Here is a 19,989-nt window from a genome sequence, read left to right on the forward strand (position 1 = left end):
CGATCCGGCACCAGCGGGTCAGCCATGTTTCCGTCAGACAAAAGATGTTACAGTCCCTCATGTCCCGTTGGAATCTGATCCTTGCCCTAACATCATCCATCTTATTTTCCAGAGACTGGACGTTAGCAAGAAGGATGCTGGGCAGAGGTGGGCGGTGGGCTTGAACTCTCAGTCTGTTCCGAATTCCGCTCCGTTTCCCTCGATGTTTTCGTCTCCCCGTAGTAGCGGCTCCACTGTTGTTGTTGTGGTTCGCTCGTACGATCTCTGCAGGCCACGCTGGATCGATGGAAAAAGTGGACAAAAACCCTTGTTTTGCGCAAAAGTTTATGTCCAAAAGTGTGCTGCGGTCGTATGCTGTTAGTGCCGATGTGTTTGTGGCAAAGAAAATATTTAAAAAAAACACAAAAACTAAAAGCGCACAATCTCCGCGGAGCTACCTCGACGGCGTCTGGACACGGCGTCTGGAGGAGGCCTCAGGTCCTGGAGGAGGCCTCAGGTTCTGGAGGAGGCCTCATGCCCTGGAGGAGGCCTCAGGTCCTGGAGGAGGCCTCATGCCCTGGAGGAGGCCTCAGGGTCCTGGAGGAGGCCTCAGGTCCTGGAGGAGGCCTCAGGTCCTGGAGGAGGCCTCATGCCCTGGAGGAGGCCTCATGTCCTGGAGGAGGCCTCATGTCCTGGAGGAGGCCTCAGGTCCTGGAGGAGGCCTCAGGTCCTGGAGGAGGCCTCATGTCCTGGAGGAGGCCTCATGTCCTGGAGGAGGCCTCAGGTCCTGGAGGAGGCCTCAGGTCCTGGAGGAGGCCTCAGGTCCTGGAGGAGGCCTCATGTCCTGGAGGAGGCCTCATGTCCTGGAGGAGGCCTCAGGTCCTGGAGGAGGCCTCATGTCCTGGAGGAGGCCTCATGTCCTGGAGGAGGCCTCAGGTCCTGGAGGAGGCCTCAGGTCCGTCGGGTGTTCATGGTGCCGGGAAGCGAGAGGAAGACTCAGAATAATGAGTCTCTAGGTTGGCAGTTGGTGATCATCCAGACAAAAGAAGGGGGGGGGGGGGGGTAGATAAGCTGATGGATACGTTCCTCCCGTGAGAGTTTTTTTCGGACACGCCCAACTGGACAGCATCCTCAGGGTCAAGCCAGAACACGAGGCCGGCTGCCTTCACGACCGGGCCCTGCCCCAGTGGACCGCCATGGACGGATCCATCCTTTCATGATGACTATCTACAGCTGAAGGCTCTTCAAACTCACGACAGCACCCCCAACACACCAACACACAAACACCAACACACCGACACACCACCACAACGACACACCACCACACCGACACACCACCACACCGACACACCGACACACCACCACACCGACACACCACCACAACGACACACCACCACACCACCACACCGACACACCACCACAACGACACACCGACACACCGACACACCACCACACCGACACACCACACACGACACACCACACCACCACACCGACACACCACCACACCGACACACCACCACAACGACACACCGACACACCACCACAACGACACACCGCCACACCACCACACCGACACACCACCACAACGACACACCGCCACACCACCACACCGACACACCACCACACCGACACACCACCACACCGCCACACCACCACACCGACACACCACCACAACGACACCACCACCGACACACCACCACAACGACACACCGACACACCACCACACCGACACACCACCACACCGACACACCACCACAACGACACACCGACACACCGACACACCACCACACCGACACACCACCACACCGACACACCACCACAACGACACACCACCACCACCACCACACCGACACACCACCACAACGACACACCGACACACCACCACACCGACACACCACCACACCACACCACCACAACACACGACACACACCGACACACCACCACAGCGACACACCGGACACACCACACACGACACACCACCACCGACACACCGACACACCACCACCGACACACCACCACAGCGACACACCACCGACACACACACACACCACACGACACCACACGACACACCACACACGACACACCACCACACGACACACCACCACACCACACACACCGACACACCACCACACGACACACCACCACAACGACACACGACACACACACCACCACAACGACACCGACACACCACCACACGACACCACACACGACACACCACCACCACCACCACACGACACACCACCACACCGACCACACCACCACCACACCGACACACCGACACACCACCACACCGACACACACACCACCACACCGACACACCACCACAACGACACACCGACACCACCACAACGACACACCGACACACCACCACACCGACACACCACCACCAACATCCTCCTCTATTGCTGTCCTGAAGGTTTTTGACCTTTTCTTTTTCCTCCTTAAAGGTTTTTTTTCCATTTCTTGTAAGTTGTTCCTGATCCGATGTGAGGTCAAAGGTCAGGGATGTTTATGTGTACAGATTATAAAGCCCTTTGAGGATAATTTGCAATTTTTGATATTGGGCTATACAAAATATACTGAATTTAAAGATCCAGAACACGTCACGTTTTAGAAGGCGTGTCTCCTGCACGGCGGGGTTACATTACACATCTTGCTTCTCACAGGAGAGTAAAGCGTCTTTTCATCTGTCAAAGTCAACGTGACGTTTTATTTAATCTCCATATGATGATATCCATGTCAGAGCTAGAGCAACATCTCCTTCCCCTCTTTACTGCAGTCTCAAAATGATTCATGACAAGAATCTTCTATTTTCAACGATGCTTCCAACTGTATCTCAAGGGACATTCGGTGCTCTTGCTCTCTTTTTGAATCCTTTTCCTTGTTTGTGAAGGCGATGATCTCTTCTCTGAAGAACTGAAGATGATGTCATGAAGGGGTTGAATCATTTTGAGACTGTAGTAAATTCATTAAAGTCATTAAAAGTAGCATTTTGTGTTGAATTTGGATAAAACCCGTATAATATTAGTTTTATTAAACTACTTCAACAATTCTTGTGTGATTTGTTTATTGCAAATAGCTGAGAAATTGTATATTTTGCCAATAAACCTAATAAGCAATGGGGTTGAATAATTGATTGCAACTGTATATCCACACACACAATTCAAAATAAAATAATCATACATATAATTGTATTTATATATTGTGTAAAAAATAAAATTATATATATATATATATTGTTTCTACATTTTTAGTTTATATATAAATGTGTATATATATCATAAATATGTTATATATACACATACATAAATATTTGTGTATATAATATACATTTGTGTATATATATCAATATATTCCACATGTAATTGCAAACAATTCGGTCAAAAGTAAAAATACAACACTATAGTTCAACGATAACGTTTAATTAAAATATTAAGTTATGAATTTTAACCCCCTCAGTCAAACGGATATATATATATATCTTTTTGAGGCTGAATCCTAACAAACCTCCACAGATTTAATTTTTAATCTCCTAACTTCTCTCCTGAAACATCCTAACATTACATTCCTCACTCAACAACAGTAGTATTTAGAAAGTCATGTCAGTTGTTTATTTGCTCCTCCGGCGTTGTTTCATGCTTCTGGTGTGAAATGCATTCTAGGATATCTGCTGGCCAGAGTATGTACAAGTCTCCTCTGATGCATCCTGGGTAAAGTGGGAAGATCAAGTCACATCCGGGCATTTTGACCGTGCTTTGGGAGAAGCAGACTTTGAATTAGAACATGTACCCGGGCTGAGACTGATGAGTCACGAGAACACAAGTACACATGTACAGAGAAGTACACAAGTACAGAGAAGTACGGACAAGAAGGCTGATTGAGAAACGGCTTTAATAACTTCTGCAGTAGCCAATCAGAAGAGTGATGTACAACAAGCCAATCAGGAGATGTGGTTTCACTTCCCTCCAGGTCGATTTAAAGATCTAAAGTGTTTTTTTGGTCCATGTTTCTCAATTTGGTCCAACTTAACACACAGGTAGAGGGAAATCAATATAACGGTTACTTATAACCAAGCAGTGAATTGTTCCCAAACGAAAGTATTAAAAAAGTATTTAAAGTAAAACAAGAGGATGGTTTTCAGATGAACAGTAAGTGAGCGACTGGAGTGTAAAAAAAGAAAAAGGCCCGTACAACTATTTTTGTTAACGTGTCTTACATGATATACAAATATTCACAATAAATAGGTAAAGTTCAGTTCTCGAATCTAACTATTGGGTTAAAGGTTTCCTCGACACTCCAGGAGCACGGCGAGTGGGAGAGGGAAGAGCTGAGAGAAAGAAGTGAGAGCGGAGAAACAGAGTGAGCGGAGTGAGAGAAGTTTTATTGGCAGATGAGATACAGATGAGAGTAGAGGCCTGAACACACACACACAGTTTAATTTGGGCCGATTGGTCATTTTTGCCACAAAATGAAAACGTACTTCAAGCAGAAAATGAACAATCTCCTATAAAGAAAAACTGGAAGTGAAGAACCGGAGACTCGTGATAAGAATACTAAATAAACACTTTGAAGAAGACCTCGGTGGAAACGGCGAGCCATCTTCCTCTGCTGGAGGAACACGGTCCACTTCCACAGGGAGCCTCGGCCCAACAGCCACGCATCCTGTGTGTGTGTGTGTGTGTACACCCACTAACATCACGGCCTATTAAAGTCTGGGATTCAAACTTTACGGGCACCTCTATTCTTCGATGGAGGCTTTGGATCCTTATCAATGCGAGATGAAAACTATTGTGTGTGTGTGTGTGGGGGAGGGGGGCCATGCTGCGGAGGAGCAGCAGGACATGAGAAGAAACGGCCTTTTCAGACGCCACACAACAAGTAGTTCCTCCATTGTACGCTCAGGGTTTCTGGGTAATGCGGTCCGAAGACGTAGTTCCATTTATTCAAACTACAAGTCCAAAGGGAGTCTGGGTGGAGATGTGTTGGTGTCGTCTGGGTGGAGATGTGTTGGTGTCGTCTGGGTGGAGATGTGTTGGTGTCGTCTGGGTGGAGATGTGTTGGTGTCGTCTGGGTGGAGATGTGTTGGTGTCGTCTGGGTGGAGATGTGTTGGTGTCGTCTGGGTGGAGATGTGTTGGTGTCGTCTGGGTGGAGATGTGTTGGTGTCGTCTGGGTGGAGATGTGTTGGTGTCGTCTGGGTGGAGATGTGTTGGTGTCGTCTGGGTGGAGATGTGTTGGTGTCGTCTGGGTGGAGATGTGTTGGTGTCGTCTGGGTGGAGATGTGTTGGTGTCGCCTGGGTGGAGATGTGTTGGTGTCGCCTGGGTGAGATGTGTTGGTGTCGTCTGGGTGGAGATTTGTTGGTGTCGTCTGGGTGGAGATGTGTTGGTGTCGTCTGGGTGGAGATGTGTTGGTGTCGTCTGGGTGGAGATGTGTTGGTGTCGTCTGGGTGGAGATGTGTTGGTGTCGTCTTGGTGGAGATGTGTTGGTGTCGTCTGGGTGGAGATGTGTTGGTGTTGTCGGGTGGAGATGTGTTGGTGTCGTCTTGGTGGAGATGTGTTGGTGTCGTCTTGGTGGAGATGTGTTGGTGTTGTCGGGTGGAGATGTGTTGGTGTCGTCTGGGTGGAGATGTGTTGGTGTCGTCTGGGTGGAGATGTGTTGGTGTTGTCTGGATGGAGATGTGTTGGTGTTGTCTTGGTGGAGATGTGTTGGTGTTGTCTTGGTGGAGATGTGTTGGTGTTGTCTGGTGGAGATGTGTTGGTGTTGTCTTGGTGGAGATGTGTTGGTGTTGTCGGGTGGAGATGTGTTGGTGTCGTCTGGGTGGAGATGTGTTGGTGTTGTCTTGGTGGAGATGTGTTGGTGTTGTCTGGGTGGAGATGTGTTGGTGTTGTCTTGGTGGAGATGTGTTGGTGTTGTCTTGGTGGAGATGTGTTGGTGTTGTCGGGTGGAGATGTGTTGGTGTTGTCGGGTGGAGATGTGTTGGTGTTGTCGGGTGGAGATGTGTTGGTGTTGTCGGGTGGAGATGTGTTGGTGTTGTCGGGTGGAGATGTGTTGATGTTGTCTTGGTGGAGATGTGTTGATGTTGTCTTGGTGGAGATGTGTTGGTGTTGTCTTGGTGGAGATGTGTTGGTGTTGTCTTGGTGGAGATGTGTTGGTGTTGTCGGGTGGAGATGTGTTGGTGTTGTCGGGTGGAGATGTGTTGGTGTTGTCTGGGTGGAGATGTGTTGGTGTTGTCTGGGTGGAGATGTGTTGGTGTTGTCTGGTGAGATGTGTTGGTGTTGTCGGGTGAGATGTGTTGGTGTTGTCGGGTGGAGATGTGTTGGTGTTGTCTGGGTGGAGATGTGTTGGTGTTGTCTGGGTGGAGATGTGTTGGTGTTGTCGGGTGGAGATGTGTTGATGTTGTCTGGGTGGAGATGTGTTGATGTTGTCTGGGTGGAGATGTGTTGATGTTGTCTGGGTGGAGATGTGTTGGTGTTGTCGGGTGGAGATGTGTTGGTGTTGTCTGGGTGGAGATGTGTTGGTGTTGTCTGGGTGGAGATGTGTTGGTGTTGTCGGGTGGAGATGTGTTGGTGTTGTCTGGGTGGAGATGTGTTGGTGTTGTCGGGTGGAGATGTGTTGGTGTTGTCGGGTGGAGATGTGTTGGTGTTGTCGGGTGGAGATGTGTTGATGTTGTCTGGGTGGAGATGTGTTGATGTTGTCTGGGTGGAGATGTGTTGGTGTTGTCGGGTGGAGATGTGTTGGTGTTGTCGGGTGGAGATGTGTTGGTGTTGTCGGGTGGAGATGTGTTGGTGTTGTCGGGTGGAGATGTGTTGGTGTTGTCGGGTGGAGATGTGTTGTGTTGTCGGGTGGAGATGTGTTGGTGTTGTCGGGTGGAGATGTGTTGGTGTTGTCGGGTGGAGATGTGTTGGTGTTGTCGGGTGGAGATGTGTTGGTGTTGTCGGGTGGAGATGTGTTGGTGTTGTCTGGGTGGAGATGTGTTGGTGTTGTCGGGTGGAGATGTGTTGGTGTTGTCGGGTGGAGATGTGTTGGTGTTGTCTGGGTGGAGATGTGTTGGTGTTGTCGGGTGGAGATGTGTTGGTGTTGTCGGGTGGAGATGTGTTGGTGTTGTCGGGTGGAGATGTGTTGGTGTTGTCTTGGTGGAGATGTGTTGGTGTTGTCTGGGTGGAGATGTGTTGGTGTTGTCGGGTGGAGATGTGTTGGTGTTGTCGGGTGGAGATGTGTTGGTGTTGTCGGGTGGAGATGTGTTGGTGTTGTCTTGGTGGAGATGTGTTGGTGTTGTCGGGTGGAGATGTGTTGGTGTTGTCGGGTGGAGATGTGTTGGTGTTGTCGGGTGGAGATGTGTTGATGTTGTCGGGGCTCCAACATGCCTAAAGTATAAGAGTGGGCGCTGTTGATGTGAAACTGCTCATATTTAACTTTAACTGTCAACTTTTAGTTACAACCCGATGGACTCCGGCGCGCTGCTCGCTTGGAAAAACATAAAATGCTTGAACAATTATTTGTTATTAGAACGTGACGGACGCGGCCGGCGGTCTGGGGATCGACTCGCCGGTTGCCTTGGAAACACTAACGGTGGGAGGTTCAAGTACGTACAGAGAAGAAAACAGATCACCGACTACAGGACGTCAAACCTCCAGCGGAGAGGAAATAAGATGCTGTTACCATAGCGACGGGTGGCTGGGGGAACACAAAACAACTCCTGCTATTACAAATAATAAAAGATTAAATAAAAACCAGTAGGCTTTGGTCTGCAGTGTTCACCTGTAGCCACACCCCCCCACCGTGATGTCACGGAGAACCAAAAACTCATTTTCAGCTGGTGTGTGTGGCCCTTTAAGATGGTCAAAGTGTGATGTGGTCAAGAATATGTGCTTTGTGGATTTGGGATTTCTCTCAATATTTTACCTGAAATAAGTGTGCAATGCGTCACGTTGAGTTTGAAGCTCTTGGACAGCGGGAGCACGTCTCACTGGTAAAACATCGTACGGCTGAATTAAAGGATCGGGGAAAAAAGCGCAGCGAAGGTTTAACGTAAATACGTCGAACGGACGACAAATGGGAGGGGCCTCCTCGCTCGTCACAGATCTCGAGGTTTCGGGGTCAGATGGTGGACTTTGAAAATGAAACTTTCAGGTGGTGGTTCCCTCCCATGTCGTAGTTGTGGAGCTCCATCAGGGTCTCGATCGCCTCCTCCACCGACGTCATCTGGATCAGGGCCATCTTATGGTCCCTGCAGGGGGAGAGGACGCACTTCAAGGCCAGCTCCATCGGAGACGGCAAACACACCTCAGGAGAGACATCGGTCCCAAAGAGCTTCACAGGGAACGGAGCTTCTTACTGGAAGAACTTGAAGCCCTTGACGGCTCCTCCGCCGTTGGAGAACAGCAGACGGAGGTCGTCCTCCCCGACGGCGTCCCTGGACATCCAGAGAGAAGTCATGAAACATCTCAAAGCATGAAGCGCGAACATTCATTACACTCTGTGGCCGCCGGCCGGTTACACTGCTGTGTGTCGTGGTTACCGGACGTTGGAGAGGTGAAGCGTTGAAGAGGGAGGGAAGATGTTCTGGAAGTTTTTGGATCCCGGCTTCTTAAAGCGATGGAGAGGCGAGCCAGAAAAATCTGTCCAACAAAATAATTATATTAATATATATATGAAATATATATTATATATATATTATATATTTAAAAAAAATATATATAAAAACATATATATATATGTTTAAAAATCTATATACATATGTTTAAAAATATATATATAATAAAAATTATATACATATCTAAATATATATAATAAAAAAAATAATAAAAAATATGTATATATATACCCTCATTGACAAATACTTGTGTAACAAATATTTCGAAAATATTAAAATACAATATTATTATTAGTACTCTGTAAGACATACAGGTTAAGAAAAGAAAAGGATGCTGCTGTGAGAAACTTTTTGACTGAACAAATAAACCATGACCCGCTAATGCATACTACGCATTATAAATTAGGATGCAGAACCACTCGTACCTTTCGTGAGCAGCTGGTCATCCAGTCCGTCTCGGGGCAAGGCCACGGTTTGGTGTTTAGACAGAGTCACTCGCATCACTTTACCAAACACCTTCTGACCATTCAAGTGGCTCATCGCTACGGGGAGGAAAGACAGAAACATGTCACGAGTCCAACAGATGTTTCCTGATACATCAATATGTAAAATATACATACATGTTGGATTAATCCTATGGCGACTGTAAAACACTCACCCAGCTGAGCCTGGTTGCCATCGGAGAGCTGTATCAGAGCACTGTCCTTCTTGTTGTAGAGGATCTTCACCCTCTGGACATCACCGTAGACTCCTGAAGGTCGGGAGAGAGCGAGAGAGGCAGACCCAGAGAGGGAAAGAGAGAGCGAGCGAGAGAGAGAGAGAGAGCATGGTGGAGCAGGAGATGAGGAGGAGGACAGAAGAGACAGAGCAGGAGAGATGGAGCCGACGAAGATAAAAAAATAAAATAAAAAGGAGAGGTGTGAAGGACGGAAGGAATAAAGTTAGTGCAAGAAAGACAAATGAAAAGAAAAGACGGAATCTTCCCATTTGACTTCCTCGAGAAACTGAATCGAACCCGTCTGTGTGAGCGAATGGCGTGAGGCCGTGACCGCCCACATACACCCGGCACACCTGGCTGAGCGGCGAGTCACAAATCCAGTTTGAAGATCGGTTATTCTAAATATAAAACACTAAATGAACCGTGTCACTTTTAAAAACACATGCACGAGCCTCACAAAGACGAGGTGTTCTGGTGAAACGCGTGCAGTAAACGCAGAAAAAGTTCTTGTCCAAGTACAAGGACAACAATATGGGATTATTGTTGGGCTGGTAACGCGACCGATAAAAAAAGTGAACTATGAAAAAGAAAACTGACGGCTCTCGATCGACCCAAATTCTGGAGGGGAAAAAAAGGCAAAAAGACGGAAATGTTTCACGACTCGGAGCGAGTCCACTGGACCGTCAGGACCAGCCGTGAAGCGGCGAGGACAGACACGAGGATCCATGCGTCTCTGGTAAACTGAACATTCTAGTTGACATTATAATCTGGAGAATAGTGAATAAATGACGATTTCTTCTAGCATCTTAAGCCGAGCGGAGTCACTTATGGAATTAAAGGCCAGGATAAAATGTTGCCAAGACAAGATCGCAATGAGAAATCAGTTTTTTTGTTGTTGTTGTGATTAGCAATTTGGGAATATGCCAATTGACTCATCGCTAAGTCCCGCCCCAATCGCGGCATAGCTACAGTCAGCTTTTCCCAGGGTCCTCGGCGTCTCCGTCCTCAGGCCGGTTCAGTAGATTTGGAGCTCGTCGTGTTCAAACGTTTAAAACATTCCTGAAATGTTACGTTTCAAAGTAAAAAAACCTGAGGCGCTAAACATCGGCAGAGTAGGTTAGCGCTGCGATGCTACGCTAGCTACTGGACGTGAACATGGGCTGCTTATGCTTTCGGATGATTGCAGCGAGGAGGAAAGAGGAACAGAGTCGCTCAAACGGACGATCCCAGACTCACTTTTCATTCAACAGAGACAGACGAAGATCTCTTAACTCTGTGCAAGGGGGAGGGGCTTAAAGAGGCAGAACGGTACAGAGGAATAGCTTGTCCACGACATCACTGAAGAAATGAACAGAATTGGATTAACAGAGAGAGATACACAGATAGAATAGAAGAGGTTGAACATACCGAAGAGGGTAAAGATACTTTGAGGCGTGACCATCTTTAGAGAGAGAGACCGCAGAGCAGAGGACAGGAAGAGGAGGAGCAGAGGAAGAGGAGAGACGAAGGTACAGATCAGACCGCCCGGCGTTGGACGAGAGGGGAGGTGGTGGTTTCCATGGTGATGAAGGGGTGGAGCAAAGATGAAGGGCATGGGAAGGGTAGTGGGCGGGGGAGGGGGGGGGTCAAAAGGGCAAAACCCAAAGTTGGGTTTAAGACAAGTGAACGGGAAGGAACACAATTTGGGTAAACGTACAGGAGGGGAGAGTTTAAGGGGCGTGGCCAACATTAAAGGGTGCGAGACAATAAACATAGGAAGGGAGGAGCAGAGGAGGGGAAGATAGGAGGCGGGGGGGAAGGGAGAAAGGAGGAGAGGACAAAAACCAAAGCAGAGGTCAGTAAACAGAGCATCAGTGGAACATCAACGGAGTCTGAATGATCGCTGGTTTGAATCCAAACACACACACACACACACACAGACTTCTTCCAGTTCTGTTATCGCACGCATATCCCCTGCTGGATGCGTTTTATCAGCGAGGAAAAGAACAGCTGGGAGGAAGGTAGAAAATAATGAATAAAGCATGAAATAAATAAGATGAAGGTGAAGGTCTCAAACCAAAAGGGGGCGGAGCCACGAAGCAGACGGCCAAGCAGATCCCACGAGGTTACAGGCGCCAGACGGACTGGCGACTAGGACAGGCAGGTCAGACAGAGACGAGGAGCTCCATGTGAACACGACTGAAAGGTCATTGCAGATAGTTTTCAAGGTCGAAAATCTCACGACTAAACCACGGAACAAGAGCCGGTTGGACAGATTTCTTTTGACCCAGCAGGAGCCCCGCGCTGCCGCGCTGAACGGGAGGCTGGGCACACTGTGGTAAGGGGGCGTGGCCAAGAAAGGTTTCAGTTTCTGACTTTGTTATTTTGCACTTCCAAGATTCTTCCACTTGAAGCACGGAGCGATTCTCCGGTCGTTGCCACCATGAGCGATAATCCAGCACCACTGGCAGATGTTTCACATTAAAATATGTATTTTGGGTCTCCCTAATAAAAAAGGAGTACAATGGGAAAGAGCTAGAAAAAGAATAGGCACGAAATAACACATTTGTTTATGTACGTGCACATTAAGGAGTGAGAGTAAACGGTAAAAATCCTGCCAGCAGCAAAATAAAAGCAATAGAAACGAACATGACGGCCGTCTCTGAATCCATGAATGCAAACAATGAACACGACGTATAAGACGGGGAAACGGGGCCACGGCTTCTGACGGCTCTGCTCCTCCAGCGGTGGGACGTTATCTCCTGGTGGCTAGATGGTTAAACACCTCACGAGACCGGGAAGTACAGGGAGGGGACGAGTCTGAGGGGCTGTTCCGTCTTATAAGTGTGTATCGTTAACATAAAACAGATTCAGAGTCACGACATGTACGCATGTGCAATATATACATGTATATATATATTATTATATATATACACATATACACATACATATATATATATACACACATATATATATATAGACTCATATATATATACACACACATATAGATATACATATATAATTATTTTCAATGTCCGTTGTTCTTCATTAAACCTCTAATAAAGAAAAAGTATGAAAACCATCCCACCACTATGGAGAGAGAGTAAGGGAGGGAGGGAAGATTCTGACGGAGAGATGGAACACACAGAAACAGATACTGTAGAGATACAGACGGAAGAGTAAGAGCACATTCAGAAGTTAGAGAATAAACAGAACATTGCTCAAACGAAACAGAAATCTAAAGATAATAATAATAGAAGTATGTTGGTGTTCAGGTCGGATATAAAGACAGAATGCATGTGTTACTAACTCAGCTTCCTCCCCGGAGGCTTCTCCTGCCTCCTTCCCATTGGTCCTACCTCATTCCCAATGGACCTGCCTCCTTCCCAATGGCCCTACTCATTCCCATTGGACCTGCTTCCTTCCCAATGGCCCTGCCTCCTTCCCAATGGCCCTGCCTCCTTCCCAATGGCCCTGCCTCCTTCCCATTGGTCCTACCTCCTTCCCATTGGCCCTACTCATTCCCAATGGACCTGCCTCCTTCCCAATGGCCCTACTCATTCCCATTGGACCTGCCTCCTTCCCATTGGCCCTACCTCCTTCCCATTGGCCCTACTCCTTCCCATTGGCCCTACCTCCTTCCCATTGGCCCTACTCCTTCCCATTGGACCTGCCTCCTTCTCTGTGCCTCAAAAACCTGGCTCTAAAGTCAGGAGCAGACTACTTTCCTGCCATTTAAAAAGGATGTGTTACGCCCTATTTTTAACGCGTGCATGCACACGCTCTCCTCCTCAAGTGAAGTGGATTATCTGGGCCTTTACAGTCCAGTGGGGTCTCTGCCGGACGGCGTCCGCTGCTCCATCGTCAGCATTTTGTGCACAAGCAGAAGAAATAATTCACCTTGCTGAATGCGCCATGCAAGTGCACCTGTTCTTTTTACAGGAATGGAGGTGGCCACCGATTGGTTCAATCGCACCTTTGAGTAACCAAGACCCAACATATTTGACCCCGGGCACCTTACTCTCCGCCCAGATTATGCTCCATTTAAACGAGCAGAAGTGGCGTTGGACAGGCCTTAAATGCACGCGAGACGTACACGTCGACACTTTGCGCCCCACGAATCCATCGGAATTACACAATACAGATTATACGTGGCTCAGAGACTGACGCAGGTCCTCCACTAAATCGGAAAGATGGGCAATTCAATCCCGGCTCCTCCAGTCCGCATGTCGATGTGTCCTTGGGCAAGACACTGGGAACCCAAATTGACCTTGAAGGACGCACCATCTTAGATCCTAAAGAGCAGAGAGACCTGCCATTGATGTGCGAGTGTGCGACTGGGTGCACGTTGCTTCATGAATGCATTAAGTCCATATCACAGATGCAGCTGCAACGTGGGCGAAGCACACAAACAACCACACAGGAATACGGTGCGCTACGGTCAAGTCCAGAAAACCTTCCCGTGGCGTCTGTTGAACAGGAAGTTAAATGAGCGACTTGGAGACAGTTGTGCGTGTGGCTAACGTACCTCTTCGTTTAGGTTGGATGCCAACAGGACTCCCGACACTCCGGAGCCGGACAGGGCGACGCGGCCGGCGGCAGCTGCAGCCGCTGCTGCCGCGCTCAGAGGACTCATGGCGCCTGTTGGGGAGGCAATCGACAGGTCAGAGGCCACCGAGAGGTCAGAGGCCACCGACAGGTCAGAGGCCACCGAGAGGTCAGAGGCCACCGACAGGTCAGAGGCAACAGGCTTGGGGATTCAAACCATAACACTAACGAGACAAAACACGCTGGTTAATGTTCACGGCAATTAATGAAAACTAGGATTAGGATTTAAAGAAAAGGATTTAATATTGTATTTTTAAATGAGAGATATTGACACACAGAGAGACACACACACACACACGTAAGTGGCAACTCGCTAAGGAACCTCTGTATTGCAACAGATTCTTTCAATTCCAAGCAAAGAAACTCTAGTGTCTGACATCTGATTCAAAGATCTCATCATCACCATCAATTCATTCTCATGACTTCCGAAAGACGAGCAGGAACATCTGTGATCGTACCAAGCCGCTTAGGAAAGGGTTGAATTTATTCATTTGTTTCCATTATCCAAACCGCGTATCCTTCTTTAGGGTCGCGGGGCGCTGGAGCCGACCCCAGCTGACATTAGGCGAGGGCAGAGGACACAGGGTTCAATATCAATTCATCCAATCGTTGAGCTCCAACATCAACCGACCGGAAGCCATTGAGATGAAACACTTTCCAGCCCGAGCACATCCGGACCAGCAGGACATGAGACAGCAGACACGCAGCAAACAACAGAGAGAACCAAAGAACCACAGAGGAAGGATCGGTACCTCCGCCATGCGACATGGAGAGAGAAGACGAGTACCCTCCTCCGCTGGAGTAGGAAGCCATTGCTCCAGACGGGGTACCTGCAAGACAACCACAACCACTGGATTTATACCACAAGACAGAACAATCATCGCAAGAACACAAACAGCCAGTAGAATACCGGACTCAGACACCACCACCTGACCTCCAGAGGGAGTGGGGAGGAGGTGGTGGGCAGAAACGTTACAAACTGACCCGTTCTCTCAGCGTTTTGAAAATCACCAAATGTCAAATAACGCACAGGTGATGCGACAGGGTCAGGGGTCAGCAGCATCACACCGGCAGAGAGTTGTACAGACGGGTTGACTACGCATATGGAAGATATGCTCGTGAACACGGCGAGCCGACGGGGCAGAGCAGTCTCAGAGGTCGACGCGCAAACAGGCAAAAGATGTCATGTGAACGAGTCGGGGGCCGTTGCGTCTGTGCACACATCCATCAACCCAGCGAAGATCAGTCGCTTCTGTACGGTCCGGGTTCTGTGGCGTGTCCTCTCATGGCATTACATCTGGTGAAACGTTATGAGACCCTGGAAGGAGACGTGAATAGACAGAGGCGAGTTTACCCAGGAGAGAATGGTCCTTGTTGAGCAAGTCCCCGTCTCCGGTGGGGAGGTCGGGCCGGGTGTAATCTCGGCTCTTGTCGTTGTTGTACTTGACGTTGAGGTTGACCAGCTTACTGAAGTCGATCCGCAGCGTGCAGCAGGAGTTATAGATGTTCTGTCCATCCAGAGACTGGAGAGCAGAGGAGGAGGAAGAGGGAGAGGAAGAGTCGTAACAATGGTGAAATAAACCCAAGAGTCGTACTGAGGGGGTCATTTTACAGCCGTGAGTCCGCCGGGCCGACGCTGTGATGCCAGGAAAGTTAAAAAAGGCTCAAAGGTCCGATGTGAACTGCCCGATTTAAATGTTGGGCACTAACGGGCAGAATGAGGAGCTGCTAGGTTCAACCTGAAATGTGAATCATTTGACATATGATTGTGCCACCATTACTGGACATGCACTTAGAGGCCACACAAGTCCATCAAAGCATGTTACTGCATCATAAAAATAAAAAGGATTACAATCTGAATCTGTCGTTTCGATATTAAGGGATTTGAATAGAGAGAAGGTAATATGGTGGTGATCCTACCAGTTTAGCCTGCTGTGCATTGACGGGGTCGCTGAACTGCAGAAGAGCCTGAAACTGGTTGTTCTTGGTGAAGGTTATGATCTTCATGACGGTCCCGAACTTACTGAAGATCTGGAAGAATCAACACATTAATAGAGAATAACTAGGACACTAAAAGATAAAAGGTTGATGGAATCATTTCCACTATAAGATACATCATCTCATGAAGGATTCTGCTTCAATACATATATTTGTTGGCGTCAATAAGAACATTTTAATCGATTTCTCTTTTCTAGGGTGACGTAATCCTAAAATATGATGACTGACCTCCAAAGCATCATTCAACCTCAATAGAACCTTTGAATATAAAATATAAAAATACAAAACTTTGACTTGTGTCACCGCCCTCGCAGACACACACTCATTGTCACAAGTCACCCAGTATTAAAGGCCTCATGCAAAAGTACATTTATTATTAAATGTCTTTCTTTAAAGATGCTGTTTTGCTTGTTTTTTTAGACCAAGAAGGTCCAAACATGAAAAGGGGAAGACAAACATGACTCTGGGACTCTGTGTGTGTGTGTGTGTGTGTGTGTGTGTGTGTGTGTGTGTGTGTGTGTGTGTGTGGAGGGGGGGGGTTACCTGCTGTAGAACGTCCAGCGTCACAGGATAAAACATGTTGTCGATGATGATTCGCAGGACCGGGCTGGGGGGCGGAGTTAGGTCCAACACCCCAGGGTCAGAGGATGGAGAGCTTCCATCCTGAACGGCGGACACCGCCTGCAACACCGCCTGGGCCCTCTAGGGGGTGAGGGAAAAGATGCATGATGAACGGTAAAGGCCTCCAGTGCCACGTCAGTCTAACCCTGGTCCGGCTGAAGGATGCGTTCGCTGTACGGCGATGAGTTACCTGGTTCAGAGCAGAGTCCGTTTTCAGCTCCTTGTGGTTGGAGTACTGGATGAAGACGGGGTTGTTTCTCACCTAAACAGAAGAAGAGCCGAGGAATTCACGTTTCAGCGAGCAGCACTTACAACAGGAAGATGCATTATTAATAACGTGCAACAGGAAAGGACAGTGATGCACTTCAGACCTGGGGCGTGACGGCCGCGTAGTAGTTCACCATCGTAATGGCCGCTTCTTCTGTGCCCAACTCCAGGAAGGCCTGGGGGAAAAACACACACACAGCAATATTCAGCTTAAACATCCCCTCCAGGACAATGAGTCGCGGTCCTGAAAGACTGTTGTCGTGTACCTGGTTTTTCCCCTTCAGCATCAGAATGTTGGTCACCTTTCCAAAGGGCAGCCCCAAGGCAATGACTTCGGTCTCTGACACTTCATTGGGAAGCTTCCTGATGTGGAGCACTCTGGAGGGAGGGCACTCTTCCAGCCGCTGCTTCTTACTGTCACTGCCGTTCGCTGAACATGAACATGCAGGTAACTCACATCATCACGACTCTAGAACTAAAGCTCCAGTCAGAGCACAAGTATAAACACTAAAAAGGGGATAAGCTCTATCTAGCTGCTTCACTTCATGATACCAGGGCCCTTAGCCATCACTAATGTTATTCGTTAAACATGCTTTTACTGCGATGACCCGTCAACTTGTCTGAGGTAGAAATGGCCTTTAAGTGGATGACGAGACCCCTTTTAAAGAATAATCTCAAAACTCAATTTATTGTTAAAGTGATGTTTCAAGCAAAAAGGCAAAATATTTCCTCGACCCGAAGACACACGTCTGGAAGTAATACATTGTTTTTGTCTTCTGGTTATTTCGTTAGTCAGACAGAACCAGAGATGTGATTGTATCACTTTGGGATTTAGGAAATGTTGACATGTTATACAGCATTGTTGGCAGGCAACTGAAATATGAAATTTAATTTCATATTTTAAAATTGGTGGAAGTGTTCTCAGCACAAATCTATAGACATGTTCTCCTCCGGTCCAACTGGTAAAAAGTGAGTTTTTTCTCTCGTACCATGTACTCTTTGGGGACATGGGAGTACTGCCTGTATTTATATACATTTTATTATAATTAAGGAACAAATTGTATCTTCCTTTTTAAATAATTCTGTTTATGGATTATTTGAAAATTTCATACTACAATTTGAAAAGACAAGTTGTTCTGTTAGATATTTGCCAAAAATATGACTGCACCAGATTTTAAGACCAGTTGTTGTCATTTTTCCTTAACATACTAAATTTGGGCACGAATGGGTAAATCCAGAAAAGATTTATTTGAAGATGTAATTTGTTTTTATTATATAATTTATAATTATAGATATTTTCATCTTTTTATAATTATTATATATTGTTTTTTAAATAATTACAATATATAAATATTAAATAATTTTCTAAATTGAAATGTAATTCACAGATTCATAATACATTCTTAAAAGAACATTAAACAATTCACTCACCCACTCATTTTATTAAAATATGTTAAAAATGGTCTTCAAAACTAAAGTCTTCATACTATAATATATATATATATATATATATATATATATATGTTGTTGCTTACCGGTCAGAGGGGTGGGGCTGCTACTGTACACGTTGAGCTCATCTGAGCCTCTCTGGAAAAGAAGAAAAGACATTTTACTTTCATTTACATTCCAACTTCTGACAAATTCCCAAAATATTACCATTACTTTTTATTAGCCAACTAATAAAAGAGCATTAAATCTATTCACGTTGACCTAGTAAATACAAAGGTGTTCCATAGTAATAAAAAAGTAGATCTGCTTGCCTTCACACCAACTGCAACATCACTGTCAATGTCGAGGATGCAGGGGGATGGAGGAAAAAACAATTGCAAATGATGTTACTTGAACTGCTCACAATATGCAACCTTTCAATATGAAAGTAAAGGGGTACACCGACAACAACTAATAACAAGTAATAACAAACTGGCACACACGTACTGTTCATCACAAAGACCACCATGTGAGGCGAAGCGGCTTCAAACACGCCCAAAATACACGCGCAGGAGTTACATAATAATCACTATTTTAATCTTAAAATATGTGAGGCTTCTCCACTCAAATGTAAGAATTCAGTGAGGTTGCAATTTATATGACTAAAATATATAAATATCCCTTTCCACTTTGAAATTCATCATCATGGTTAAATGACACGTTTTGTCTGCTCTCAATACGCTGGTGTTACGGGTTAACAGGCGACCCTGTTAACTGGCGACTTTTCAGCCGGATACGTCCGTTGTCGTGGTTACGACGGCCGTTCGAAGAATATGATAGAGAACACGTATAGCTGTCCTCGTGAATGCCACTTGGTTTAATGTTGTAATACAGTGTCAAACCCTATACATAATAATATATACTATACAAATTAAACACCGCGGCATTCACGGGGGTATAGCTACGTGTTTTCTTCTTATTTTCAGCACCTGTCTAACGACGACAACAACGGACGCGTTCGGTTCAACGTCGCCAGTTAACACGGTCGCTTCTTAAACCGCAACACCGGTGGAGACAAAGCTCCAGACAAAGGAACCAACTGACAGGTGCGCGCGCCGCTTCGGGGACCGCACACCGGGGCCAATGCCTCGTTACGCTAATGCCAACCGATCATCACGTTTGTCGCCATTTAATCACGCGCACATTCAACCTACACGTCCCCCCCCCCGTTACCGGTAACGTCAGCTACATTAATATAAAGCTAGCTGTGACATTGCCGAAGTCAGAAGACCCACGTGATGCGCAGGTCTACCGTCAGTGCGAGGTTCTCCACGAGGGAGACCGCAACACGTCTTCGGGGGCAGCTGGTGCCGATGTTTAGCTTGCATCATGTTCTTCGCTATATTATATATTCAGTATAAAGGCTCGCGGCTGAGCTAACAGTTAGCATATACGACATTAAAAGCACGGGGCGCGGTTCTTTCTGCCCATGTCACGTGCCCAGCAGCGGGAAGACGAACTGGAAGCAGGAGTGGTAATATTTACCCGTCCATTGCTGCTCTTTGTCCTCTTCCGTCTGTTGATACTCAGCACACTCGATGCCTTGACAGCGGGAGCAAAATGGGCGTTTTTCTTCTTCTGGTGTTTTAAGGGCTTTTGGCAACTGCCAGTGACATTAGGTGCGTCAGCGCCACCTTCTGCTCTGGAGGGCGAACGACTGATTCATAATGAAAAAAGGCAGCCGGCGCTATACTTTATGACAGTGGCGTCCCTAGGCTAAAGCCCCGGATGTTTTTTAA

At 47.3% G+C, this 19,989-nt stretch overlaps 1 protein-coding gene across 1 annotated transcript; it reads right to left on the minus strand.

The window, feature by feature from the left end:
* Positions 1-7,112: 7,112 nt before the first annotated feature.
* LOC130197964 (polypyrimidine tract-binding protein 2-like) lies at positions 7,113-19,823 on the minus strand. The gene is made up of 17 exons (XM_056420962.1): positions 19,736-19,823; positions 18,523-18,544; positions 18,298-18,349; positions 17,029-17,192; positions 16,867-16,938; positions 16,686-16,757; positions 16,418-16,576; positions 15,797-15,907; positions 15,231-15,399; positions 14,629-14,706; positions 13,797-13,909; positions 10,697-10,730; positions 9,230-9,322; positions 8,997-9,113; positions 8,497-8,596; positions 8,314-8,391; positions 7,113-8,205 (listed from the first exon to the last, which is right to left on the minus strand). Exons 1-17 carry the CDS (start codon positions 19,741-19,743, stop codon positions 8,076-8,078), a joined length of 1,572 nt encoding a protein of 523 aa, XP_056276937.1. The 5' UTR covers positions 19,744-19,823; the 3' UTR covers positions 7,113-8,075.
* Between the last annotated feature and the right edge of the window lie 166 nt (positions 19,824-19,989).

Source organism: Pseudoliparis swirei, chromosome 8 (genome assembly GCF_029220125.1).
Source record: "Pseudoliparis swirei isolate HS2019 ecotype Mariana Trench chromosome 8, NWPU_hadal_v1, whole genome shotgun sequence".
In the NCBI taxonomy this organism is placed as follows: domain Eukaryota; kingdom Metazoa; phylum Chordata; class Actinopteri; order Perciformes; family Liparidae; genus Pseudoliparis; species Pseudoliparis swirei.

What these genes read in the sequence shown, in the direction of transcription:
- LOC130197964 (XM_056420962.1), bottom strand. An exon ending in CAAGGACCATTCTCTCCTGG is followed by an intron (nt 14,707 to 15,230) that starts GTAAACTCGCCT and finishes GTTGTCTTGCAG; the next exon opens with GTACCCCGTCTGGAGCAATG. An exon ending in AAGGGCTTCAAGTTCTTCCA is followed by an intron (nt 8,206 to 8,313) that starts GTAAGAAGCTCC and finishes CTCCCCCTGCAG; the next exon opens with GGACCATAAGATGGCCCTGA.